Here is a 27627-nt window from a genome sequence, read left to right as displayed (position 1 = left end):
TGCTCCAAAAAAATGTGGGCCCCAGCTGAGGAGACCTAGAGGTGTATCAGCTTTCACGGGCACTGCTCTGCAGTGTGGGAGGTGCTGTCCCGTGGACCATCTTACCTGCACTGTGGTTCTCAAACTTCACCACGTGGTCGTTCTGAGGCACGACCTGAGGCAGGCGGTCCCAGGCACACTTTGAGAAACACTGACGCAGGTTCTCACAACCGCCCTATGAGACAAGTTGGTTGCCATTGTCCCCATTTTTCTGGTAGGGAGACTGAGGCTTGGGGAGCTTAAGAACACGTTCAAGGTCACAGATTACAAGAAGTAGCCTCAGGCTTCCTCACTCAGGGTCACCACACTGACAAGGATTCTAGGATCTAGGAAGGCATGAGTGGCAGAATGGACGAGCTAGCACCCCTGTCCACTTTGTTTCTCTGCCTAGACCACTCCTGCCTTCCAGACCCATCCCCCCAACCCCACCACAAATGGTTTTCTTTCAAATCAACCAACTGCTTGTTGTCCAGGTTCTAAAACCCTCCTGTTAGTGAAGCAGCTCAGAGACCTTAATTCCTGGAAGGAAGGACACAAGCTGCTGGTGTGTGGGCCTGAAGGTCAGGTGGGCAGGGCCACAGCAGAATTTTTGAGGGCCCTTCCTCCATAAAATAGAGTTTTAAAATTATACATTACAACTGCATTGGTGCAAAGATAAGTATACTAATATTATATATTAAAACATTTTCTTTAACTGAAAAGTTCATTTATTTCTTCTGGCATTGAAAGAAAACATTTTCGTGGTCCTCTATGGTGACAGAAAAGCAGCTTTCAAAGATGTCCACATCCTCCTGTCCCTAATGTGTCCCTCCTGCCACATTAGACTAACGTGGCAATGGGGAATCGGGGTTGCAGATGGAATTAAGATTGCTCATCATCTGACTTTAAAATACAGAGATTATCACAGATTATTTCGGGGGCTCAATGTCATCACACGGTCTTTACGTTCCTGGCTTTTAAGATGAGCAAGGAGTGGGGCAGTCTTTAGACGCTGGAAAAGGCAAGGGAACAGATTCCCGCTACAGCCCCGATAAAGGAACACATCTGCTGACACCTTGAATTTAGCCCATTGAGACCTTGCAGACTCAGAACTGCTAATAAATTTCTGTAAGTCTGTGGTAATTAAAGCAGCAATCGGAAACTGTCCCTAAAAGTATGGTGGTTCAGGCTCTGTGCCTCCTGGCCTGACGGATGGTGGCCCCTGGGCAGTCGGTGTGTATCCCCGCTCTGTTACTAAATGGCTGTTGACTGCACACGTTGCTTAATTTCTGGGCGCTGCGAGATAAGGATTGCTTTCCCCCAACTACCTACCCACCCAAGGCCGAGAAGTAAAGCAAGTCGCCAGTGAGCAGCTCCAGACCCCAGCGCCAGTGTGCTCCGCGACCCTCCAGATGGATGGAGGGCAGTTCTACACCTGAAATGAAAGGGCCGCAGTCACTGGTCCTAAGGCCGCCAGAAGGCAGCAGAGGCCCGGCCTCGCCCTCCCGGGATCCGACTGCGCCTGCGCGGCGGCCCCAGCGGCTGGGGACGGGAAGTGGGCGGGGTCGACCGGGAGCCGCTCCAGGGGCGCCGAGTGGCGGAGTGGCAGGTAAGGCCCACCGGGACTTGGGGGTGAGGGAGCCCGGGGCGCGGGACCGGGGGGCTGTCCGCGCCGTGGTGAGGCTCAGGTGAGGGCCCGAGGTGTGCAGGGATGAAGTGGGGCGCTGAAGATCTCGAGGGGGCAGAACATGGGGGCTGCGGAGACAGGGAGGCCGAGATGGGGAGACTCAAGGGGTTCCTGGCCAAGCGGAGAGCTGAATAACCAGGGGATCAGCTGGCGACCTGAGGAACCTGAGGCGGGGAGTTGGGGAGCTAGGGAGCCAAGGGCACAGAACTGGGGGGCCGTTGGCCCGGCGGGGGTGTGGCCGGCCAAGGCCAGGTGGGAACCGGAGGGCCCTGAAGCAGAATTGAGTGCTGAGGGGTGACGCGCCCCCATTTGCTCAGGGTTTGGCCCCTCCCACCACCACCCCCAGGAGCATCTGGCGTGGCCCACTGCCCTGACCCCTACCCCACCAGCCCCTGCACCATTGCAGAACTGCATCTCTGCTGGAATGCCCCCACCCCTGGCCTGCTCCAACCCTTGGCCCTCCCCCAAGTATTAAGGTGAGTGTTTTAGTTAAAGCAAGTGCTTGGGCTGCAGCAGCTTTAGCGGGACATGTGTGAGATAGAACCTCAGGCAAAGAGGCCATGGGCTCCACCACTGCAGCTGTGTGACCTCAAGCAAGCCCCTTAACCTCTCTGTGCAATAGGAAGAGATGGCACCTGATTGTAGGGATTTTAATGCAGGGCCTAGCACATAGTGGGTTCTAATGAATGGTGATGGACTCCTCCCTCAAAGCTTTCCACCCAGCTGGACACATGTCCTGAGTGACACATATCCTCAGGGCATCCCCTGGAGCAAGTTCTGTGGGCCAAGCTGTGCTCCCACCATGGGCGATAGTCTGTGAGGCCTACACTCTGAGGTCATCTCCAGCTCACTTCTGGTCTTTGTCCTCTTATCCGGCGTATTGTCAGATTTCACTCTTTTCCTCCTGCAATCAAGGTAGAACTGATAAGAGCATCTGAAGACCCCATTTGAGTCTGGCTTTGCCATTTCCTACCTTTGTGACCTTAGACAGGTTGTTTACTGTCCCTGAGCTTCTTTGTTTATCTGCAGTGTAACCTGATAGCTTGTACTTCTTTGCATAGTTGTGAGAGGTAAACAAAAGGAATACTACTTTGAAAGCTGTAAACCACACAAGTTCATTTGTAGAATTCCTTTGAGATATCTCCTGAAGCCAACCCTTAAAATCTTTCTCTGTTGATCTTCATGCTCCACAGTGTCTTAGCTTCCTCTTTGAAGGTTTCAGGCCTCAGGCTGCACATCTCAGCCCACACCACCCACCAGCGGTGGTAGAAGGCAGCTGGCACCTTCGCTCTGCCATTACACTTGCCAGTTGCCATGCACAAAGGCTGTGTTACGCCTGAGAGGACAGGGCTGGGCTCCCTGACCTGGTGAACTTGTAATCTAGTGAGAAAGTCAGCCTGTGAAAAGCGGTGGTTGCACAACAAAGCAACTGTGTTTAATGCTACGGAACTATACATTTACTTAAAAATGGGTTGAATGGTAAATTGTACGTTACGTGTATTTTACCGTAAATTTTTTTTAAAGAAAAAATACATATATAGGAAGTGCTTATTCATGAATAAAGAAATAAGATTCTCCATTTGTAGAAAAAATTTTAACAATGCATACAATACTTTTGTAATAATGATGGTTTCCTTTTCTAAGGATTGCTCTTTTTTTTCTTGACTCGGATTCTGAAGTAAGCAAGACTCAAGTATTTTGTCCAGATCTAGAAAAATGCAGTTGTACAAATATGTGTTAGTTGAGCTTATGAGTCAAAACTAGTAAACTAGAGGAAAATAAATATTTTAAGTGGAAAAGAAATGGTCTTTTTACAAGTCAGGTGCCAGCAAAAGTGCCCTAGAGCCATGGCAAACAGAGGGCTGGGCCCCAAAGGTGTGATAATTTCAACAGAGCTTGGATCAGAGAAGTCTCAGGGGAAAACGGAATGCCACCAGCAATGCCCAGGAGCACGGAAGTGAGGGGCTGTGCCGGGGCAGGGGGTACAGAAATGAAAGACAGTGCCCATGAGAGGCCGCATTCCGGTTTGGTGACTGATACAGGATGGGTGGGGTTTCCATCGCAGTTAGGAGCGAGGCGTGAACTTAATGAACAGTGCAGAGGGGTGTCATTCCAGGAGCCGAGAGGATGTGGAGGCCACATTTAGCCAGACTAGTCATGCAGGTGTCTGTGGGGCCTGGGAGCCCAGTGTCCCTCCCATGTCCACCCCAGGTCCTTGGTGACTTGCACAGACTCGTGCACAAGCCCCCTTCTGAGCCCTTCACCAGCATTCCCAGTTGGGACACTCCTGCTCCTGGCTCAGCTCTGCCTCACCTGCACCCCCGGTCCTGCTGCCCACCTGCTGGCCACTGCATTGCTCCTGAGACTCTCTTCTCAGTTGGTCCTGTGAGAGCTCAGAGCCACGGCAGTCCTAGGGCTGCCTCTGGGTCCCCCTTTGGGTTAGGAATTCCTCCCTCCCACAGTCTTTGTGCCTTTATCTCTAGGCCTCAGGCTCCTGAGGGCAAGGATTATTTTGCGCATATCCATGTGGCTCCATCACAGAGTCAGGAGTTTGTTAAAAAAAAAGGAAAGGCAGGGAAGGAAATTACTTGTATGTCCTATACCAGCTGGGCCTCAGAGAATGGAAGCCATATCCTGGTTCTTCTTGTCCCTTGCCCCCTCCAGGTAATGCAGAAACAAGCCTGGTTGGTCCTCAGCAGGCAGGGTGGCCCTGGGCCACCCGCCTGACTCGTGAAGGTGGGTGGCTAGCCCTGAGGTCAGCCAACCCACAGGATGCAGGCTGAGCTTGCACACGCGCACCGTCTCACCTGTGCTGCCTTGCCCCTCCCCCAGCTCTCCCTCAGCACACGTCCAGGCCCACGCCAGATCCTGGGCTCGGGGCAGTGGGCACAGGGCACATGACTGCAGCCCCCTGCGTGGTGAGCAGGGGCATGGCAGAGACCAGGTCTGCAGTACTGCAGTGCAGAGAGAAGGGGGCCCCAACCGTCAGGGAAATGGGCCCATTGGGGGCAAGGGGTCCCCAGACATAGGAAACAGCATCCCAAGGCCGGGAAGCAAGAAGGAGTCTCCTGCGTTCCAAATCGTCCAGCAGTGCCACCAGCAGCAAGTGAGGTTAAAGGTGAGGGGACTTGAACTCTGCCTTATGCTGTGAGCCAGGATTCTCAAACTGGGGCCCTCCTGTGCATTCTGGGGAGGTCAGTGAGTACACTGCTCTCTCGTTGGATCTAAGCACACGTGTACACGAGGCCAAGATTTCCGTGCATGTGGAGTGTTTCTGGACTCAGCATTTCTCAACGCGGGGGCACCCACTGTTGCTTGGGACAGCTCTGCATTACTCACATTTCTCTCCTCTAAGCAACAGGAGGCCTGAGAGGTTTGAATGCAGAGGAGGAGAAAGCAGAGGAGGCCTCTTTCTCTGCCCAAGGGTATTCAAGCCTGCTGGGAAATTCTCATTCCCTTGTTGTTTTCATTGGCTTGATTCTTGTATCTTCTGGAGCTGGTGCGGCCTGGCCGGCCTTCTCCCCAGCTGACCCTCACCACCCCCATGGGGCTCCTGGCCTTTCGTGATTTCTCCATTTCACAGTCTTACCCTGGTGGTTATAATGCAGTTGTCTGTCCCGCTCACGTCTTGGTCTCCCTTCTTTATTTTATGTTCTTGACCTTTTTACCTGTTTGCCTGTGTAACCCAGGGCTGCATTGTATTCACTTCCAATGGTAAGTAAGTGGAAGGATAACAATAAAATTAAGTCTGTTCCCATCACCTTCCAGCACAAGTGACCCCATTTCTGTACCATTTCTGTGTGTTTACTTTAAAAAATTAACTCTTGATTCCTGTCTTTGGAAGAAGAGAGGTTTTCTGGTTTTTTAATTGACGACTGTTTGCCCTTTGCCCTCGGAATCATCCTCTTATTAGACATTTAATTCTCCCTCTCTCCTTTACCCTCATCTGTTCTTATATTTTCCATCTTCATTCTTCCAGAAGACTTGTACTAAGTTAGCTCTTGACAAGGACAGCCCTTCCCCTGGCTGTGTTCTTCAGCGGGCTGTGAGCTGCCTTCATCCTCCAACTTCAAAACTGCCCACAGCTGCCCTTTGGCAGTTCGCAGATGTGGTCTGTAGATAAGACTGATGATTCCAGAAGATTCTCTCCTATGGTCCTGCCCTCTCTATTCACTCATCAGAACCTGGAAAGCCTCAGGAAGGGGATGGGCTATTGTCCTCCTAGAACTTGGAGTGCTGTTTGGACTTTCAAGTTAATTTGTTACCGTCAGTAAACACTTGATTTTCCTGGGAGATAAAATTATGGGATTCGTTCCTGAAGAAAGTTTCCCAGCCTGGATGCTGTGGAGAGAAAAAGCGGAAGGGCAAGAGCGAGGGGCCTGTGTTGAACAGGTGGAGGGGAGGTGACGTACCCAGGTGTGTATGTTAGAAAGTGGGACCCAGAGAGGCCTGGGCTGCAGCCCTTCAGTGGGATTGGGGAAGTGGGTGTGGGGGATGGTAGAGGCTAACCCTGAGGGGGGATGGAAAGAAGACGTTATGGGACAGTTAGGTCTGGAGGGCTGAGTAGGAGCCGGGAGTCCAGTGGGCCCTTGGGACCATTGGGGTGTCTGACAGGGCTTTCACTAGCATACTAACGGAGGTGGAGAGTGTGGACTGGCAGTCCATCAGTGGTCCTGAGCTGGGGGAGAGGAGCTGGAGGCCCACCTTGTGTGGAGGATGGGGGTGAGTGACACTTTCCAGGTGTGAGAGGAGTAGAGTGGGGGGAGGGGTAATGACAAGTTTGGGCTCCAGAATCCCTCCAGTATCCCATCCATTCTCAGGCAAAGAGCTGCTTGTCTCCAAGCCTCAGTCTTCCCATCTGTGAAATGGGGGCGCGTCCTGGCTGCCAGGGGTGTTTCGGTTAATACACAGGGCCTGGTAGCTAGTAAGCCCTCGGCCATCCCAAGGTTGCAGGGTGGAAGAGCCTTCAGGCTGGAGCTGTGCCCAGGGCACTAGGGCAGTGACGTGTGCCGTCCACAGCACCTGTGCTCCAGCTGGGTCTTAGGAGGCTCTGGGCTCCTCCTGTCAGAGAGGACTTACTAGGCATGGCCATGTCCCAAATGCCCCTGACTATCCTGCCTTAACCCTCTTCTTCCCTCCTGCCCATATTCTGGGGTGCCCTTCCTGCTCCTCTTCCAGTCTGTTTCTGAAACAACCCAGGGCAGACCGTCTCCTGCATGTGGGCCCTGCCGCTGTCCCATCTAAGACTTCTCTTCCTTCCGCCAAGAGGTGTCCCTTCTTCCCCCTGGGCACCATTTGTAGGCTCACAGACCTGGTGGTATCACTTCCTCACCTCCTGGCTGCCCAGGTCCCAGGTCAGGTGGAACCCCTTCACCTGCCACATTCATCTACCTCAGTGGCCTGCTCCTGGGGTCCCTCTCCTGCCCACCCCCCATTGGCCACTCTGATCATCTCTGCCAGGAACCCGCCTTCCTTCTCCTTCAGGACATCCATGCAACCGCTGCTTCTTCCTCTGTCTCCTGAAGCCGCTTCTCTAGGCTCCCATGTCTCCTCTCAGACCTGCATGGGGACACCAGCGTTGTCCCTCCTGATTACTTGGGCCTCCTGAACTGTGTGTTAGGCCAGGAGGTCCTGCCCTTCTGCCGTGAGCCCTGGGCTTGGTGCAGCCCCTGCTGTGCGATGGTTGGAGGTGCCGAAGAGAGCAGGCACCGAGTACTCAGCACCGCAGGGCAAGGGCGTGGTGACCCCAGAGCTGGGCACCGAGCACCTTAACGTTTTTACTCTCACATCTCTCCCCAGAGTGAAGCCTGACTGGAACCCCGGCAGCAGGCCCACCGTCCCCGGGATGCTCTGGGCATGGCCTCTGGAGCCCCACAGCAGAGCAGCCAGATGGCAGAGGAGACCCCCGGCTTCCTGGACGTGTTCCTCCGTGACTTCCCAGCCCCACTGAGCCCAGAGAGCCCTTTGCCATGGAATGCCCCAGGGACAGTGCTGAGCCAGGAGGAGGTAGAGGGCGAGATGGCCGAGCTGGCCATGGCCTTCCTGAACAGCAGGTAGGCCATGCACCTACCGGGAGGGGACAGCACGGGCCATGAGCTTGGGGCACAGTATGTGCCACATGCTGACCTTGGCCCCGGCGTTTACCCCACACGTCCTGCCCTGTGCCAATTATGTTCCCTACATGAATCCCCGTGACAGGGCTGTGTTGGTTTCCCAGGGTGGCTGTAACAAAGCACCACAAGCTGACGGCTTAGAGCAACAGTAATGTGTTGTCTTCTCTCAGGCTGGAAGTCAGAGATCAACGCGTAAGCAGGGCCATGCTCTCCAACAAAGGTTATTGTGGAGAATCTGTTGCAGGCCCTTCTCTTAGCTTCTGGTATAGTCAGCAGTCGTTAGTGAGCATTGGCCTAGAGACGAGGCAGGTAGAGCAGAGTGGGCCTGGGGCCTGACAACTCCACGTTGTGGGTGCTGGATGGGTGCTGGGGGGTAGAGGAGAGGGGAGAAGAGGGCTCCCAGAGCTCTGCTTGCCTCAGGGCCAGAAGCACGAAGAATGGGAGGACAGGGAGCTGGCCAAGCACAGCAGCAGCTCTCAGAAGGGAGAAGGAAAGTCGAGGGGCCTGGGCCACCCCGTCTGTCCTCCCAGCAGCCACTGGGCCTCCCATGGAGGCTCATGGGCTGTGGGAAGAAAGGGAGGCCCGGGAGGCCTGGCACACCTGTTGGGGGAAGAAAGCCGAAAAGGGACGTGTGAGAGGTGGGCGCTGATTTTGCTTCACAAGAGTGGAAATGGGAGGGGATGAGAAAGAGGAGGGAGGCTGCACAGGAGACGACCACCCTCCTACCCAGGGAGGGGCCTGAGCTGGAGAAGTCAGGGGTCAGTTGAAGGAACTGTGGGGCGCAGGGCTTTAGGGAGAGTGAGTTTTATGAAGGAGGGCAGGTGACTCAAACTAAATGTAGGGAAAAGCAGGACTTGTCTGGGGTGGAGTGGGGCCCCCTGAGGCCCTAGCAGCAGATGAGGCTGAGAGGGCGGGAGGAGGCCACAGGCCCTGGGCTCAGGTGTTAAATGGGCACTCGTTAATTAGCAGGACGACAGAACAGGCCTGAGACCATTAGTGACAGGAGAGACCAGGAGGGGGTGGCACAGGCCTCTCCAGAGCTCCCATGGCCACCTTAGGCCCCCGCCGCGACTCCACCTTAAAGCACCTTAAAATGTAGTATTTTAAAGTCTTAAATTTTTCAGCCATCTTACTGGATTTACTTTCAGTTACTTTTGTCCTTTTCTAGTAGTTCTTTCCTATGTAGACTCGGATATTCTACACTGTATCTGACTATCCGTACACGTTCCCACTGGGCGGCCTCCCATCCCTGGAGCTCAAGCTCGAGGGCTCTTGGGTGTAATGGGCCCAAGTATGTAGGTCCGTGGAGTTTTTCAGATCGTAATGGTATGTTTTATGAGACTGGAAATTACATCACTGAGTTCAAGGGTGTGATGATTTGTGTCCTGTTTTTCCCCTTGTTAGCAGTTCCATGTCACATGTCAGGTCCCCAAGCAGTGCACACCTTACACTGTATTATTTATGTGCGTTTTCACCTCTGCTGCTAAACTGGGAACTCCTTGAAAACCCCCGAGGTGGGCGGGACTAGAGGGTGTCTCTGCTCCCTGGGCCTTACACACACCTTGTCCCATTCACTGCAGCGTCTTCTGGCCACATTGGAAGCCCCAATGAGGCAGGGCCTGAATGCCTTGTGGGTGTATTGGGCGGGACCCCTGGATGAGGCGGGAGGGGCGTCCAGGAAGCAAGCCTGTGGCCCACAGCCAGGCATTGTGTGGGTCCCTACTGCCGGAAGCTGCTCCTTTGCCCTCAGTGGCCTCAGTGGCGGGGCTTCAGAGGGCCTTCAGGAAGCACAAAGCTTGACCTCACATGGAGCAAGGGGAACAGACACCCTTCTCTCCTGTGAAAAAGGAAAACCCAGCGATTGGCAGGAAATCCCCAAACGGCAGAGGAACTCATTTCTCATGTCTTGGCTGGTTGTTTTTCAAAGATAGTTCCAGAGGCTTCTCTGCTGAGTCACCCTCTCATTCATCGCTGTAGACTCCTAAGATCATAGACACACCACGAACATCCAGCCCCAAAGGGACGTGACCCATCCTCTGGGCTTTTGGGAGATCCTTGCCCTCTGGGTGAAGCTAAGAGTGTGAGCCCAGAAGAGAATCACTGGCCACCTGCCTTGAGCCTTGGCCCAGCCCTCAGTGAAAGGCACATGGGGGTGAACACACGTCCTCTGGCCTGCGAGGGGCTCCCACTGGTGGGGAGGCAGATTCTGGGGTCAGGATGCATCTTAGAGGCTGTAGGGGCGGAGGGAGTGACCCCTATTGCTGGGGGAGCCAGGGAGGGCTTCCCAGGGACATGGTGTGAGAGCCAGCCCCTGAGCCAGGCAGGTAGGCCTGGGAGCCCATGGAAAAGTGCCTGTGTGGCAGGATTTCCAGTATCCTTCTCCACTGGCCTCAGTCTGTCCTCAGGACTTCCTACTAGGAGCTCCTATTTCCTCCCTCCATTTGCTTCCCTACTCCTACCCATGCCCACCCCCAGCTCTATGCTGGGTGTCTGTGACCTTCAAAGCACTCAGCCAACTCCTGCTTCCTAGAATCGTTCCTCCACAGCTGCCTCTGGAGTCATCCCACTTTTCCAGCTGCTCCCGGCCCCCAGGCTACTCCGCCCAAGAGGGCTTCTTGGAGATACAGCCCCCACCCCGGTTCATTCCAAGGCCCCGTCTTCAGTCCAGACCACATGCCCACCAGCCGCAGACCTCTAGACCTCAGCAGAAGCTGAGACAGCTGAGACTCGCTGTGGACATGGAACCCGTCCAGCTCCTGCCCAGCTCCTGCTCTGTCCCCTCCTGTCCACCACCAGGCCCTGTTCTGCTCGGGCCTTGGCCTCCCCGCAGTGTTTACTCTTCAGTCCATCCTCCGCAGCGAGGCCAGAGAGACCAATCCCATCATGTCACGTCCCTCCTCAAAACACCAAGGTCATGGCACCCCACTGCCCTGACACCTGCCCCCCTCCTCCCAGTGTTCCCTTGTACCAGCTGCCCTGATGGACAGGGGACCCCCTGTGCTGTGCACAGCTCAACCTTCCAGATGCAGCCCAGGGGTCTCACACTCCCTTGATTTGTTTCTTGGGGTGGCTGTGATGAAGCACCTCAGGCTGGGTGCCTTAAACAACACAAATGTATTGTCCTAGGGTTCTGGAGGCTGGAAGTCCGAGATCCAGGGGCAGCAGGGCTGGTTCCCTCTGGTGGTTGTTGGCCTCCCTTGGCTTGTAGGCTCATCACTCTGGTCTCTGCCTTCATCCTTCCTCACCCATTCTCCCTGCATGTGTCTGTATTTCCCCTTTTGATAAGGACACCCGTGTTACTGGATTAGGGGATCACCCTACTCCAGAGTGACCTTTTCTTAACTGATTACATCTGCAACCAACCTATTTCCAAATAAGGGCACATCTGAGGCACTGAGGGTTAGAACTTCAACATACACATTTTTGGGGACATAATTCCACCCATAAGACTCCCCAACCCTCAGGGGTCCCCAGCCGGGATTGGTGACCAGATGCTGTCATCAGGCTGGACGTTAGGCAGTTTATTTGGCCTGGCCACTGAGGCCAGTGTACACAGCTCACACATCTGTGACGCCCCTTCCCCACCAGCCCCAGCACACGTCTGGTGCAGTGAAAGCCCTAGTAAATGGCATTGTGTGGACATCCATCCAGCTCCCCGTGAACCAGAGGTCAACCTACTTGTCAACCTACTTGTCGAGGCCCCATGTTGGGGTGTGAGCAATTATCACCACCTCGAGAAGGGCTTCCCTGGGTGAAGGGGGCCTGAAGTCTCCCTCTGGAGGATTTGGGCAGGCGCCGGGGCATTGGCTTCTGCCAAGGAGCCATCCCCAGTTCATTTCTTATTCCCATCCCAGGAACGCTCCACTACCACTTGCTTCATCGCTAGCCCACGAGGCAGTTTCCCAGCTGCTGCAGATGGACCTTTCTGAATTCAGGAAGTTGCCCAGGCAGGAGGAGGAGGACAATGAGGAAGAGGAGAAGGAGAAGGCCCCTGTGACCCGTGAGTTCTCGCTCTCGGGGCCCCAGACTTAGCCGGAGAGAGGCTTGCCAGCCAGGCAAGGGACAGGCCACCAGGTAGCAGCAGGGTGGGAGAAGGCGGGGCTCACTCGGTTTCCATCTCCTTTCCCGTTCTGCTGGTGGAAGGGCGGTTATGGCAGCACGTGGCTGATGGCTGTGAAGGGGCAGTGCCGGATATGCGTGCTCGTGACAGCGTGGCAGGATCACGATGCAGAGGATAGCACTCCGAGTTGGGGGGAGCGCAGCGGCCGCTCACGGGGCTACAGAACAGCCAGGGGATGAATGACGCATATTCCATTTTACATGGAGGACACTGACCGAGGTGCTGTCCGTTGTACTCTTGCTCTTCTGCCTCAGGCAGCATCGCCCCATGGTGATGTGGGAGCGGGTTCCCCAAGGCAGCCTTGAGGTCCAGCTGGTATTAAATGCCAGAGCTGGCCCAGGGCCTGGGCTGACCCCATCCCATCAGGTGGAGAGTCCGTGGTGTCTGTGAGAGCTGGGGGAGGCAGCCTGCCTCCGGGACAGTGGTCAGCGGGGCAGCCCTGAGCCATGTGTCCAGAGGAACCCAGAAACAGAGAGTGAGCGTCATCCTAAAAAGGCTGGGCTCTTATTTTGCACGTCTTCCTGTTACTATGCTAGTAATTCCTTTCTATTGTATTTCAACAAAGTGTCCATTCATGTCAGATCTGAACTACAGTGAGCAAGAGCCTCCGGAGTGTGGCCCATGGCAGAGTGTGTGGTGGGCCCAGGCTGGCAGCTGGCATTTATTCCACCCTCACTGGGGAAAAGTGGAGCTCAGGCCACAGGCAGGGCTGTGGGCCAGTCAGGATGCAGAGCACATCCGGGGTCCTGGGGCAGCCTGGCCCTGGAGGCAGTGGGAGGGAGTCTCAGCAGATTTCCCTTTCTTTGCCATTTCCTTTTTGACTATGTTACTTTATTATTCTTGTTTAATGGAGATATGTTGACATCTAACGTTGTGTAAGTTAAGGGTGTAGTGTGTTAATTTGGTTCACTTATATATTGCAGATGATTGCCACCATAGCGTTGCTCACGCCTCCCTCAGGTTACTTAATTACAGGCAGACCTCAGAGATATTGTGGGTTCGGTTCCAGGCCACCACAATAAAGCGAGTGGTGATCTTTTTGCTGGTGGGGGGTTTTGTCTTCAGTTTGTAATCAACGCAACATCTGTCAAGTACAATAAAGGAAAGCATAATCAAACAAGGTATGCCTGTATTATCTGAGCATCTCAGCATTAGTGCAAGCATTGAGGGCAAAGTGAGAAACAGGAGGAGAAAATAGAAGAAAAACACGGAGCTTCTCCTTGCAGTAGGTGCAGGGCCCTTCTCATCCACGTCTCCTGCCCTTTTCCCTGGCTCCCTGCCTGTGCTCCATCCCAACACAGCCTCGTGTTTCCGCCTGGGAGGTGCAGATAGCGGCTCAGTGACAGGCAGCAGTGTCCTCTGCAAAGCCCGCAGGCTCTCCGCCTGGCCTGGCGAAGGGAGCACTCGTGGACCCTGCCCTGCCCGCCGCCCCGCAGGAAACCAGCACCACCTGCTGGCGGGAAGGAACAATGCGTTGGCTGACAATGACGGAACCCTCCACTTGGGGGCTCCCGCTCGCTGCTGAAGGAGGGAAGGGCCCACGCAGGAGGAAGTTGCAGCCTGCTCCTGCCTTCCATGCTGGCCTGGGCTCCCCGCCTGGATAAGCTCGTCCTTGTCATGGGAGCAGAACGTAGTAAAGTTTATCGGTGGGTGTTAAGAGAATCACCACCCAAGGGCAGAAACGTGACTAAGACCTTTGTGCTGCCGGGTCAGGTGGAGCCACCAGCAGCTCCTCCCCAGGGAGCAGTTGCCAGGAAAGCAGGCGTGCCTTCTGAGTGGCATCAGGAGTGTGTGGGTCAGGTGATCGTCCGGCAGCTTATTCTCATTGGTAATTGCCCTTTGCTGGAGCCCAGAGTCAAGCTTAAACACGTTGACAGGAACACAGTACTCTCTTAAGGCAAAAGAGTAAACACTACCGTGTACCTCCCTGGGTGTTTCAGGCCTGCCAAAACCCAGTTCTCACCAAATGCCTGAATGGCTGCCGAATGCTGGTGTGGTGGCAGCAGCCAATTCTAGAAACTCCTGCCTTGATGTGTGGATTCCCTCGGATGTGTCTTTCCAAGGGCTCCTGTGCTCGCAGACCCTCCATGCCTCCCCTGGCTTCCCCTCATTTTCTTCTGCAGCCACTGCCTTGGGCAGGAGCTTTACTCCAACTCCCCAAGTTGGCCTGTGGCCTGTGACACTCCTGAGTCTGCCCTGTTTCCCGTTACTTGCCTTGGGGCCCCCCTCCTATGTGACCAGCCCTGTACCTGCCGCTCACACCTGGGCCAGCAGGGTCCCAGGAGGGGTTTGTGCATCGAAATGAACTGAGTCTCTGAGGTGTAGCACCTGAGGTTTCCTTTGGACCTGTTCTTTGTTAATCTTTCCTTACCAGCCAGATTTAGGTAGAATTTGCTTTTTGTTTGTTTCGTTTTGTTTTAAATCCGTGTTGTGGGGCGTATTACCTGTTGCTGCACAACAAATTGCTCCAAAATTTAGTAGCTTAAGACAATCAACATTTATCAATGCCACAGTTTCTGTGAGTCTGGAATTTGGGAGCCTCTGACCTGGTGATTCTGGCCCAGGGTCTCTCATGAGTTCAGACGAAGGCCCGTGGGGCAGAGGCTCCACTTCCAAGATGGTTCAGTCACACAGGTATTGGCAGGAGGCTTATTTCCACACCATGTGGACTCTCCACAGGGCTGCTTGAGCTTCCTCCTGGCATGGGAGCTGGCTTCCCTCAGAGGCAGTGATTCATGAGGGAGACAGAGAGAGGGAGAGAGGGTGAGAAAGACGGAGGGCTCTCAAGGTGGAAGCCACAGCGTCTCTTAGGGCCTCGTGTCTGAAGCCACTCATGGTCACCTCCGGTTTCTTCTATTTATTAGAAGCAGGTCACTAAGCTCATTAAGTTGCACACTCAAGGGGAGGGAATTGAGCTCCCAGTCTTGAAGGGAAAAGTATCAAAGAATTTATGGATGTATTTTAAAACCATCACCTGGGACTAACACGTATAATGGAAAATTAAGAAAGCACTAAAAAGGTGTACTTAAGAAAAAACATCACTCATAAACCACCACCTGTAAATGCCCACTGCTGACTATGGTTTCGTGCCTTCCCTGCCTTTTATTTTCTGGGTCCAGGTGGTTGAAGGCTTTTTCACGTACTCATGATTAAACTGTATGTGGAATTTCCCAATTTCCTTTTTTCACATTTTTTCTTAATATCAGTGTTTTTCCTCAATATCATAACATAAGCATTTTACATGCTTGCCATCTCTATAAAAGTCCATTTTTGTTTTATCCTTTAGTTTTCAAATTTAACTTTACTTTGAGAGAACCATAGCCTCAGTTACACAACACATTAGAATCCCAGGCATTCTTTACCCAGTTCCCTCCAACGGTAACGTCTTGCAAAACTATAGTGATAGATCATGACCAGAATCCTGACATAATCAAGATACAGAACAATTTCATCCCACAAGTTTCCGTCATGTGCCCCTGTGTGGTCACCCTAACACCCCCTCCCTCCCCACCCCCGCAACTCCTGACAGTCACTAATCTCTGTTTCTATAATTTCGTCATTTCAAGAATGCATAGAAATGGAATCACACAGTAGATAACTTTTGGGGATTGGCTTTTTTCACTCAGCATAATTTCCTGGAGAGACGTCAGTTTTCCGTGTGTGTCAATTGCTCCGTCCTTTCTCCTGCTGAGTGATGTTCTGTGGCTTGATGCACCCAAGTTTGTTTAAAGGCTCACACATTGAAGGACATCCGGGCCGATTCCTGTTTTCGGCTTTACAGATAAAGTTGCTGTGTACATTCGGGCACAGCTTTTTGTGTGAACGTAGTCTTAACTTCTCTGGGATAACTCCCCAGGGGTGCCTGGCCGTATGGCAGTTACCTGTTGAGTTGCAAAAATCATTTTTAATAGCAGCTTAATTCTTCATCAAGAGAATAAACCATAATTTACTCTGTCATGGATATATGTTGTTTTTAATTAATTTACAATTATAAGTGATCCATTCCTTTGTCCTCAAATCATCTTTCCATTGGCATCTGTTTCCTTGGGGTGGCTCCCATGAGTGGAGGTGCTTCACCGGGTGGCCGGAAGCCCGTGGTACATATTGTCATACCAGACATTTCTCACTGCTGGTGACGCAGCCTGTCGCACGTAGTTTATTAGGCGGGTGTGCCCAGAATGTGACAGGCTGGTGGGGCCTGTGCTGGCCTGTGAAAATTCAGAGGCCACAGGAATGGGGTGAGGGAGAGCGAGTGGATCGTCAGCTGGCCTGTGTTGGTGCTTCCCTAACGGTCCTCTGTCTTGCCCATCAGTGCTGGATGCCAAGGGCCTGGCACGCAGCTTCTTTAACCGGCTCTGGGAAGTATGCAGCCAGTGGCAGAAGCAGGTACCCTCAACTGCCCGGGCTCCACAGCAGCAGTGGCTGGTCTCCATCCATGCCATCCGGAACACTCGCCGCAAGATGGAGGACCGGCACGTGTGCCTTCCCACCTTCAACCAGCTCTTCGGCCTGTCTGTGAGTGTTCCTCCTCCAATGCTCCACCTCCCGGGCCCCGGGGTAGTGCGTGAGGCTAGTGACCCCAATCAGAACAGCCTAGAAGAGCTTGCACAGGTGCTGGGGTGCTGAGCAGAGCTTCCGGACAGAGCCACGGCAGGAGTGATACCTGCAGCTGCTATCTGAAAGCCGAGGTGCGGGGCAGCTCTCAAAGCGCTTCCCAGAGGTCTAGGAGACCCAATTCATCATTCTAGTGCTTCTGGGCCACTGGCCACCTTGCTTTCCTAGCTGAGGGACTGAGACAAGGAGTGGTTTTCCCAAGTCTGTTAGAAGCGGAGGCCCCGAGCACCATGTTCACCCGGACTCATGATTGCTGAGCCCTGCTCTGTCAAGCACTAGAAGCGACCTGGTACCTCTTACCTCAGCTTATGTTCCCAGCAACTCAGTATAGAAGGTGAAACCGAGGCTCCGGAGGGTTGTCTGATGGTAAAGGCCATGCTGAATCTTCCAGACCCTTCCAGTCAGTTCCTGAGCTCTACCCCCAGACAAGAGCCTCTGGCCATGTCAAGGCCTAGGTCAGACGTGAGGCCAGCAGGGCGGTGACTCCCACTGCATTTCCCACCAGGACCCTGTGGACCGTGCCTACTTTGCTGTGTTTGACGGTCACGGAGGGGTGGATGCTGCAAAGTACGCCGCTGTGCATGTACATGCCAACACTGCCCGCCAGCCAGAGCTGCCCACAGACCCCGCAGGAGCCCTCAGAGAGGCTTTCCGGCACACCGATGAGATGTTCCTCTTGAAAGCCAAGCGAGAGGTGAGAACCGGCAGGTGAATCGCATCCTGTACAGTTTGGGGATCAGTAGCCATTGGCATCGGAGAGGCCCGGCCCTGCAAAGGGATAGAAATTGAAGTGGTTAGTGGTGTTGGAAGGCCTTCACTAAATGCTGCTGGCAGTCGTGTGATTTCGTTCTTACAATCAGAGGGGGCTTGTTTTTCCTTTGAATAGAAGCAGCGTAAGCTTGCCCCTGATCCAGCATGCCTAGCCCTGCAACAATGTGGACCCGCCCTGAAGCAGAGGGTGTGCAGGCCTCATGGGGAAGGGCAGGCTGTGTGAAGATGTGCTCAGGATCTTATTTTAATCAAGCATAATAAGATGACAGACACAGTGATAACAGTTCCCAAGAGGAGATGCCATGCCATGCAGGGCCACACAGGGAAGCACCAGGTTGGTCAGGAGACCAAGGGAGAGAGGAAAGCATGGCCAGAGCCTTCACTGTGGCCTCCACAGGGAGGCATGGGTGAGGCAGGACCAGCAAGTCACAGCAAGCTTAGAATTGGATAGTTGGAATCACCTCTATGGGCTCTGAGCTGCAACGGTGGTCCCCATCCATCCAGGCCAGGGGAGCAATGGCCTGGCACGAGAGACAAACAAAATAGTTGGGCACGTGGGCTTCCAACTGGCTGGCTTGTACAGGAAAGGTGCTGGTGGGGGAGACATTGGCTATCCTTAGGAATTAACTGGCCCTGGGGGTGCATTCTCTCCAAGATTAGCAAGGCCCCTGATTTGTCAAAGCATCATAAAATTCATAAAAGAAAACTTATGATTAGTACACAGCCCCACCTGCCCTTGCTCTCCTGGGCAGGGTCTCGGCAGGTGCTGGAGCCCATTGGGAGCTAGAGCCATGCAGGGAGGAGGCATCTGTTTCTGAAAGAAGAAAGAATGCATCCGGCCCCCATGGTGAACTTACCCCCAACTGAACCTTACCTGTGTTCTCTTTAGTGGGTCCTCCTGCAGCCCTGTAGGGTAGATACTAAGACTGCATCCACTTTATACATCAGAAAACAGACGCTCAGAGAGTTTAAAAGACCTGCCCCTGTTAGACAGCTGATGAGGAGACTTGGGGTGGGGGCTGCACTGTCATCAGATGCTCTGAGCACAGAACACAAATCAGCAAAGCTGGACTTAACAGAAAACTGTACGGCATCTAAAACCATAAGCTGGGAACCAGAGAAAAGCTGCAATGCCTCAGCCCTCCGGGCCACGGTCATCCCTGGGAGGTAAGAAAGACCACCAGGCTCAGGGCGGCCTCTCAGAGTTGAGAATGGATTCTCTGATGCAGGTGTTTAGTTTAGTGTATTATTATTTTTAAACAGCTTTATTGCGATGAAATTGACACATAGTTAATTAATTGCACATGTTGAAAGTGTACAACTTGATAGGTTTGGGCACCTGTGGAACCCTCACAATAACGGCCATATTCATCACCTCCAGGAGTTTCTTCCTGCCCTCCTGCCCACCTGCTCCTCAGACAACCACTCCTCTGCTTCCTGACACAATAGACGATTGGGTTTGCATTTCCCAGAGTTTGATATAAATGAGCTCACACAGGAGGTGCTCTCCTTCCACGCAGCGGAATCCTGTGACACTCACGGTGCCCATCGTGCATCCGCACTCCGTTCTTTTTTCTGGCTGAGCGCGTTTCCAGCAGTTGCTCAGTCTGGACCCCGTATGCCTGGGGGGCAGGTGCTCAGCCCACTCTCTCCCCTTGGGCCTTCTCTCCCCACAGCGGCTGCAGAGCGGCACCACAGGTGTGTGTGCGCTCATCACAGGAAAGAACCTGCATGTCGCCTGGCTCGGGGACTCCCAGGTCATCCTGGTGCAGCAGGGGCAGGTGGTGAAGCTGATGGAGCCGCATAAACCCGAGCATCAGGTAAGGGGCTCCTCCCACCCCCACCTGGGACATCCCTGTCCCCATTGTGCTGGACCCATGGGGGAAACAGATGGTCAGGGGAGCCCTGGCCAGGGGTTGCTGGGGCAGATTAGGAAGGAATAGGGCCTTTGGACCATCCTCTCAGAAAACTCCTGGCACTCCTCCATAGGGAGGGCTCCCTTGCCTGACTCGAGTGGCCAGAGGGTCCCCTAGTGGCATGTTAACAGCTGGGGGTCCCAAGTGAGCCATTCCTTCCATGAGCGACAGGGGAGAGCTGGGCCATCTGCCCAGTAAGCAGCTCAGTAAATGGGATCAATGTGCCGGGTTCTGTTATACACACAGGCAAGGAGCAGCCGGCCACCTGGGGGAGGAGGGCTGCAGGGAGGTGGTGACGCTGGGCTGGAAGGAAGCAGGCTTAGGGCTTCATTGAGCAGAGGCTGTGCTGGGACCCTGAGGTCAGTCCTGACCTGAACATTCCTACTTGGACCACATCACATTGAAGTGTCCAGTCTGTCTCACAAGGGGGCGAGCGAGAGTTTGCACATCGGGAGAATGCCCATAGGTAGGCCCCCCCCCCACATGCTGCTCTGCACCAGCCTTTTTACCTAACTTGTGTCTGGTGGGTGTTCCACGTTGGCACGTAAAGTGTTCCCACCCTTTTACAGGGCTGCTGGAATTCCATTCATTCCCATCTCTCCTTGCTGGACGTTGAGATTTTCTTCAGTCTCTTGGCACTGAAAACAAGGCAGCAATAAATAACTTAGTACAGCAGTTCATTGTTCAGGGTCAGGTATAGCTACAGGGCACATTCCTAGAAGTGTGTGTGATAGCTGGATCAGAGTGTACAGATGTGCCAAACTGCCCCCTCAGGCTCTGTGGGCTCCTGCTATCTGAGAAGTGAGAAGGCCTTTGTTTAGTTTGTATTTCTCTTACAGAGCTAGCTTGAGCATCTTTTCAAAAGTCACCTTACCTGAGAACACTCCATTCCTGTCCTATGCCTAAGCTGTTGCTATTTTTCTTATCAATCTGTAGGCATTTCATATGTGTTAGGGAGCTTGGCTCCCTGTCTGTGTGGTGATTTGCAAATTCTCCTTTGTCTTTCTTTATGGGCTTTTCCACACGTAAGTGTTGGTTTTATGTAATCGTATGGAACTGTCTTCTCTTTTGTGGCTTCTGCAAAGCACTGCAGGGAGTATCAGGCAGTGATCGTAACAGCCAGGGTTGACAGCGTTCCCCGGCCCCGCCGTGGCTCACAGCCTCCTACACGTGCTTTCCCCATTGTTTAGAGGAGAGAACTGAGGTCCAGAGAGGTTATGTAACTTGCCCAGAGCACATAGCCAGGAAGTGGCAGGTCTCCTCTGTCACTCTGAGGCCTTCCGTGCCTGCTCCCCCGTGGGCCCTCCTACCCCAGGACAAGCAGGCAGGTGAAGTTTGGCCCATGTGAGGACTAGATGCAAACCTCGGTTTCTGCTGGTTCTGCTCCTGCCTGCCCACAGCCGTGTCAGCTCAGTGTCCAGCGCCTCCTCTGAGGCCCACTGTGGACTTTTCCCAGGCAGCATTTTCCAGACACTTTCGGAGCCTGGCAGTGTGGCAACGTGGCAAAGAGCAGCGACAGATGGTTGTGTTCAGTCCTGGCTCGGCCCCTTCCAAGCGTCAGGCTCATCATCTGTGAAACAGCAGACGCTGTTGTTACCACCCTTCAGGCAGCAGGCTCATACCTGGAAACCTCTCCTTCAGGAGAATCTATAGGACCAAAGACATTTTTAGGACTCATGGCAGGACGGGGCCTCTATCCGTTCTCTCCGGCCTGGAACATTGCAGTCCTGTGGGGAGCCAGGCAGTACCTGGGGGTAGAGGAGAAGGCCGAGGACCCAGGGGCACAGGGCCTGTCCAGGGCCTGGTTCAGGTTTCATCCAGCCCTGCCGAGTGGCTGCACATGGCACACCCTTGGTTTCACTGTCCCAGCAGTTTACAGGGAAGGGACAGTGTCCTGTGTGAAAGATGAGGCAACTGAGGGGCCTGCCGTCTGACTCCGGCCGGGACTTATGCTCTTTCTGCTGCCTCGTGAGCATCTCCCTGACCCTGAAATGCTGCTTGGGAACTGGCTGTCAGTCGGTGCCCGTGGGTGGCCCGTCTGTATTTGCACCATAACCTATTTAGCCGTTCCAACAAATGAAGGACAGGTTATTTATAATTTCTCACCGTGCTACTAATGCCGCTTTTGGGCATCGTTCAAGAGCTGTGGCTTCCAGCGCTGTCTTAGAAACCAGCTTGTCTCCATCCAAGTGGCAGTGCTGGGCACCCTACCTCATCGGCTGGGCACCCTATGCCATCGGTGTGCCCAGGCCCCCACTCTGCTGTCTCCCACAGGAAGAAAAGGAGCGCATCGAAGCGCTGGGTGGCTTCGTGTCTCACATGGACTGCTGGAGAGTCAATGGGACCCTGGCCGTCTCCAGAGCCATTGGTAAGGAGGTGCGGGGCGGGAGAGAAAGGTCGCCCAGGGCCCAGGCCTCTAGACCCTTCATGGTCCACAGGCTCACCCAGCTGTTGGGGATGGCAGTGTCATGTGCTGAAAAGGCAGCTGTGGTCTGTGGGATTGTGTTATCGAGCAGGTTGTGCAGGGACTCTGGGGAACTTAGCGAGTGCAGGAACAGATACCTTAGAAACTTGCATCTCACACCAATAATTGTGATTCAAGTCGTATATCATTAGCTCTTCATTGAGACACGTAGAAAAATCTAGTAGGAAACCTGTGGCTACCTAGAAGACAATTTTTAAATATTTTATGTGAGGTTTATTCCCCCCGTTCATGCTAATGATTCTGTCTTAAAATCTGAAGTAAAAGCACCCCCATTCTTGGCACCTGATCCTATTTTCTCAGCATCCCGTTACTGCCAGGCCAGTCTGGGGACTTGGCAGTCACACCTCTCCTCCAGGTACTTAGAAATTACCTGCTTTCTGCTAACCCCTGCGATGGGGCATCCATCCCTCCAGCCTCCTGAAACGCGTGTCCTTGCTAAACATACTGCCTCCTTTACAGCCCCTCTCCCTGCAGCTTCTGCTGTTGTGTCTCAGGACACACCAGGATATAGAGCTTGGGGAACCGGCTCCCTCCCCAGGGGAGGGGAGCTCTGGGCAGTTCCGTGTAAGGGGCAGCATGGTCTAGTTTAGGGTCCATGGAGATGTGACTGTCAGGACCAAAGCAGAAGGCGGGGACCATCTGGAAGCTCTGTGGGGCCTGGGTGAGGTGTGAGTCGTAGAAACAAGGCAGAGAGGTGGGTTCAAGCTACATTTGAAGGTAAAGCTGACAGGACTTCCTAACAGATTGGATGTGGGATGTGAGAGAGAATCAGAAGGAACCCCAGATTTGAGCATAAGGACCTGGGGATCTTGGTGCCGGTTTCCACGATGGGGAAACTGGAAGAACAGGTGTGACAGAGGAAAAGTGAGCATTTGAGCACGTTTAGTTGCGTGCCTGTCAGGTGTCCGAGGGGAGCTGTTGGGAGCTCAGGAGGGCCAGGGCCAGGGCCACAGCCTGTGTAACGTCCTGGGCCGCTCACGCTGGGCCTCACTCCACAGGGAGAAAGCTGCTTTGTGGAGCTGAGCCCTGGCCCCGCTAGATTTGGATCCTGTCCTCAGGGACATCAGAATAAATCTGTCACGCCACCCTCCATGTGAAGTTCTTTTTTCACCCTGTGTCCTCGTCCATGTGTGCGGGTGTTGGAGGACGGGTGACGTCAGTGAGGCCAGACCTGGTGGGATGGGATGGAGCAGCGAGCAGCGCAATCCTCTGATACAATGTGCTTCTCTCCCACGCTCAGGGGACATCTTCCAGAAGCCCTATGTGTCTGGGGAGGCGGATGCGGCCTCCCGGGAGCTGACCGGCTCCGAGGACTACCTGCTGCTGGCCTGCGATGGCTTCTTCGATGTTGTCCCTCACCAGGAGGTGGCTGGCCTCGTTCGGAGCCACCTGGTGAGGCAGCAGGGCAGCGGGCTGCAAGTGGCCGAGGAGCTGGTGGCTGCAGCCCGGGAGCGGGGCTCCCATGACAACATCACGGTCATGGTAGTCTTCCTCAGGGATCCCCAAGACCTACTGGAGGCTGAGGCCCAGGGGGCAAACAGGAAAAGCCGTGACTTGCCCTCTGACCTCTCAGAGCCAGAGAACAACACTCCACAGAGAAGCTAGGAGGCTCAGGCCCCCGGCCCCCACCTCGTGACCCTCCCCCTCAGATGCCTTAGGACCTGACAGGCAGCGGTGGGCAGGTGGGCGCCACCCGAGCCGTGCTTTCCTCTGGGACCCCCAAGCCTCTCGTGCTGCTTACATCATCAGCCCATCCTGGTGGCTGCGGAACTGCATTGGGCGGTGGGTGTTACACCTTGCTCGTGACAGGCAGTGGGATGGCCAGGTTCTCTGAAGGAAACCTCACCAAAGAGAAGATGACCCAAAAACTGGACCAGCTCTTGCTCCCACAGGCGCTGGCTGCAGCCAGACCAAAGATGCCGGCAGTGTGTGGGGGGCAGCAGGACACTGTGTGTGGGACCCTCGTGCAGACCCAGGAGCCATGGGCATTTGCAAGCATGCCCTGGGCGCCCAGTACAGGTTTCTCAGCCATTGCTCATGGGCCGCAGCTGGGAGGGCTCGTGTCCACGGATGCGCCTGGCACTTTCCAAAGAGGGGAGAGAATCTGGAGCTGGTCTGCAGTGCTCAACTGCCCGCTTCATAGCAGCAGGGACATATGTGGCCCTGGCCTCCCTGGTCCCCTCTTGTCCCCCAAGCACGAAGGTAGGGGATGCGCAGAAATGCCGTACTTGTTTGTGGTCTTTTTTCCCCAGGGAAAAGCCTAATGCAGAAGCAGTATTTCAGGTTTTTGTCTTTGTTCTGTCAGTGCCAAGGTAACCTGTTGTGTCATATAACTTAAGCAGAGCTTAGCATTTATTTTATTTCTTAGAAAAATTAAGTATTGATTTTTTTAGGGGCACTTCTTTTGCAGTATTACTGAATTTCTTTTCTTAAATCAAGATTGAAACTATCTTTCCAGGTAGTGTTTATAAGCCATTCAAGTGCCTTAAACAGCTTTAGGGAAGGCTAGATCTGCCTGGCCTATGGTGGGTTCTAATAGTCATGTTTCAGTTTTCCCAAAAGTAGGACTTATTTTGTTACAGTGGCATGACTTGGGCTAGAATTCTTCCTAGAAGAGGTCTTTCTGCCTCTTTGTGATGCACTGTTGACAGTCAGCATGGGCTGTGCCCTGTGGCCTGGGCCATGCCCAGGGCTCTGGGAGTTCAGGGTCACTGGCCCCTGCCTGCCTCCCTCTCCCTTTGACCCTGCTGTTCAGTGTCTGGCTGGACCCCAGGCTGAGGGCCTGAGCTCCATGAGCAGACAGGGCCTTGCTGCTGTTTGCAGTGTTCCAGAATGTCTTGTGTGTTGGTAGATGAACTGGTTTCATAGGGAAACACACATAAGAGGCTCTGGCAAGTCCAAGGTAGCCTGTGGGACTGTTTGAAGGCAGCGGGGATGCAGCTGGGAGTCTGTTCAACCTGCAGGGCCAAAGCCTTTTCTGCCCATGGCTGGTGGGCTCTGATGCCTTGCTCTGCCCCCAGCCTGACTGCCTGTGAAAGAGCTCATGTCCCCTAGTGCCCTGGGAAGGTGAAACTCAGGTGGCTACACTTGTTCACATTGAGTGGAGCAGATCAAACTCCTGTGTGGAGTTGAACGTGGCAGAGCTGGGTGGGGGCCCCAGGTAGAGGTCAGGCCCCAGGTGAGAGGGGTCTCTGGTGGCAGGACCGGGGCTCACAGTGTGGGCAGGGCTGCTGCAGGCAGAGGCTGACAGGTCTGGGAAGGGCAGTGGGGAGCTTAATGGAGGCTTCAGGAGAAGGGGGAGGGGGCTGGGCAGTGGGAGGGAGCTTGGTGCCAGGTCCTTGAGGTCCTGTGGAGGCATTCAGAGTCCACCTGTGATAGAAGGAGCCCCGGAAGGTCTGCCCAGGGAGCCCACTGTACTTGAGGGCAGCCTGGGAAAAGGGAGGATGGTGAGAGCTGCCTCTCCTGAGGTGGGTGGGCTGTCCAGCAGGAAGGCAGGGAGCCATGGGCCGCCGCCTGCAGGCTCCACATTTACCCCAGTCCCACAGCAGGATGAAGATGCTGAGGCCATGCCGTTGATGCCTTGCTCAAGCCTTCACGATAGAAAGCCTCTGGAACATGGTCACTAATTCAGAGAATGTTTGGCAGCTAACATGACTAGGGCTTGCCCCATTTAACTAGAAAGCCCTGCCACCTTCTCTTCTGGGGCTAGAAGCCCTCTCATCAGCCTCTCCCAGCACAAGCTGGATGTGGTCCCTCCCTTCACTACCAGCCTGGCATCCCATGGGCAGGACCTTAGTGGAGGAGGGAGAGGTGGGCTTCTGTGTTTCTCTTTTCTTTGCTGATTTTATTCTGTTGGTTGCTGCCAAGAGCGGAGCTTCACCTCGTGGAGTCTGGATCACATCACTTGGTGGCCAGATTCGTGTCCTGGCCCGAGGCTCCCCCAGAACCTCTCTCCGGGCTTGTCCTGGCAGCCGAGGGAGCCCTTTTCTCCCGTTGCACAGGGACTGGCCTGTGCAAGCACCTAGGCATGGAGCAGGTCTCCTCCATCTTGACTTGGCTGCACAGGGAACTACTGGGCGACCTTTAACCTCTGAGCACCCTGGTCCACTTCCTCTTCAGGACAGTCCTGAGAGGGCCCCTAGCCAGGACTCTGGTCTGGAAAGCTCAGTCCCCTTCTCAAGTCCCACCTTTGCCACTAGGTCATTATGTGAGCTAAGTTGTTGTACCTTCTTGGGCCTCAGTTTCCCTTTGTAGGACACAGGGTTGCATTGAGTCTGTGCAGCAGCTCCTGGAATTCTGGAAGTGCCGGGGCCACTCAGGGTGAACCCAGCACATCCTGGGAAATGCTACCAGTGCTGCGGGCCCTTCCCCCTTCGCCAACGGGGAAGGGTGATTAAGTATTATTAGTGTCTATTCTTAAAATGAAGTGGGTTGGAAAAGAATCAAGCTACTGATACCAGCGCCTTATATGGAATACAAAAGATACAGCCCTGCTTCTACAGGTAGGGCTGATCCCCAGTCAGCAGGGGTGGGAGAGGAGGCAAGGCAGCCAGCTCCCTCTGCAGTTGTGAGGTGGGAAGGCCTGGAAGGGGAGCTGGCGCAGCTGGATTCTCCAGGGCTGCTAGTCAAGCTCCCAACCCGCTGAAATCCCGGAGGCGAATGCATGGCCTCCCAGAACAGCCTGTCCTCAGCATCCAGGAATAGGAAATGGGTCTGTTTTAGGGAAAGAGCAATAGGGGGGGACCCCAGGGAGAAGCACAGGCTCTCTGCGGGCCGTCCCTGCCTTTGGCAGCAGTCCTATCTCCTGCCCTCCCCAGGCAGCGAGTACTCCCCGGCCTCACCCCTTCCTCAGCTACTACAGCAGTATTCCTGGGGTGGGGGGGGGGGCACAGCTCTGACAGCTCCTAGGCCTTGCCCACAGGCCAGCTAGACAGAAACCAGGTGGGCCTGTGCAAAATAAGCTGTTTTGCTTTGATTCTGGCGGTAGCCCAAAGTGGGCAGCCCCAGAGGCCTGCACTTTTCCAAGTCTCCATGGCTTTGCCAAATTCGCCAAGCTTTGCCATTCACACGCCGTGCCAGTCTTGCCAAGGGTTTATCTGCACACATCCCAGTGGTGTTCCTGGGAGTGAGGTTCTGCGAGAGGGGTCTTGTTCCAAGACAGGATGGCTGTTTCCCCTGTCTTTAGGGATAAGTCCCAGGGTGGGAGACCAGAAAGGTGGTTTCCTCCCAAGTCGCTGTGCTCAAGTATCAATAAACCATGAGTTCTGAAACCTGCCTGAGTCCTGAGTCCTGCCGCCTCCTCTCACCTCTGAGCTCCTGGTTCCCCTGCGTGACCAGGATGTCTGGGAACTGCAAGGGTGCAGGGAGACCGTCTATGAATGTCCTTGCAAGGGGTTTAGCCAAATTCTGGAGGGAGCCCTGCAGGCCCAGCCCTCGGGCCAGCCTGCTCAGCCTGGTTCTCAGTCCTGGGCTCCCAGCCCACCCACCCCAGCAGCAGGAGTACGTGTTAACCGTGATCCTGTACAGGGCTGACTGGAGAGTGGGGAGGCCCGTAGGGAGCCCGCAGGTGTCCTTGATGTTCTTGGGCCACCAAGAATGGAGACCCTCTCCATACAACACTCAGCGGGAGGTTCTCATGCTCCTGGCTGAACTCAGATCTCAAGGGAACATGGACATCAAAAACGCCTCCGTGCAGAAGCTGCTGAGCCACAGCCCCAAAATGCTGCCTGGACTTCCCCCCAAAACATAGGGTGCGGTAGTTTGTACTTTAGGGTTAGTTGGGGCCAGCTAGCCGGGGATTGCTGCATCCTTCCTGCCCCAGATGCCAAGCCTTTGCCTGCTTTCCTTGTCTGTGGGACCTGCTTGTCCACTTTAGGGCCTTATTGGCCTGATTTCTCCTGCTC

The 27627-nt window shown here is 54.4% G+C and overlaps 1 protein-coding gene across 4 annotated transcripts; it reads left to right on the top strand.

Annotated features, from left to right (window-relative positions):
* Window positions 1-1526: 1526 nt before the first annotated feature.
* On the top strand, window positions 1527-26994 carry PPM1F (protein phosphatase, Mg2+/Mn2+ dependent 1F). Of its 4 annotated transcripts, none has more exons than XM_019710168.2 (8): window positions 1527-1627; window positions 7505-7758; window positions 11673-11818; window positions 16251-16453; window positions 17058-17246; window positions 19000-19143; window positions 21514-21607; window positions 22965-26994. In XM_019710168.2, the coding sequence occupies exons 2-8, from the start codon at window positions 7562-7564 to the stop codon at window positions 23327-23329; spliced, it is 1338 nt and encodes a 445-aa protein (XP_019565727.2). In that variant the 5' UTR covers window positions 1527-1627; window positions 7505-7561; the 3' UTR covers window positions 23330-26994. The 4 variants fall into 4 exon arrangements, with proteins under 4 accessions (XP_019565727.2, XP_074177104.1, XP_019565728.2 ...); XM_074321003.1 differs by lacking the exon at window positions 1527-1627 and adding an exon at window positions 4671-4823; XM_019710169.2 differs by lacking the exon at window positions 1527-1627 and adding an exon at window positions 5982-6121.
* The last annotated feature ends 633 nt before the right edge of the window (window positions 26995-27627 follow it).

The sequence above is a fragment of the Rhinolophus sinicus genome, linkage group LG16 (genome assembly GCF_036562045.2).
Source record: "Rhinolophus sinicus isolate RSC01 linkage group LG16, ASM3656204v1, whole genome shotgun sequence".
NCBI lineage: Eukaryota > Metazoa > Chordata > Mammalia > Chiroptera > Rhinolophidae > Rhinolophus > Rhinolophus sinicus.
The sequence above is the reverse complement of the archived record's forward strand: the minus strand, read 5'-3'. Positions and strand labels throughout refer to the sequence as shown.

Excerpts from the sequence above, each read along its gene's own strand:
- PPM1F (XM_019710168.2), top strand. The coding sequence starts at position 7,562 with ATGGCCTCTGGAGCCCCACAGCAGAGCAGCCAGATGGCAGAGGAGACC. Across the intron at positions 11,819-16,250 it reads GGAGAAGGCCCCTGTGACCC|TGCTGGATGCCAAGGGCCTG; the intron begins GTGAGTTCTCGC and ends CTTGCCCATCAG. Across the intron at positions 19,144-21,513 it reads CGCATAAACCCGAGCATCAG|GAAGAAAAGGAGCGCATCGA; the intron begins GTAAGGGGCTCC and ends TGTCTCCCACAG.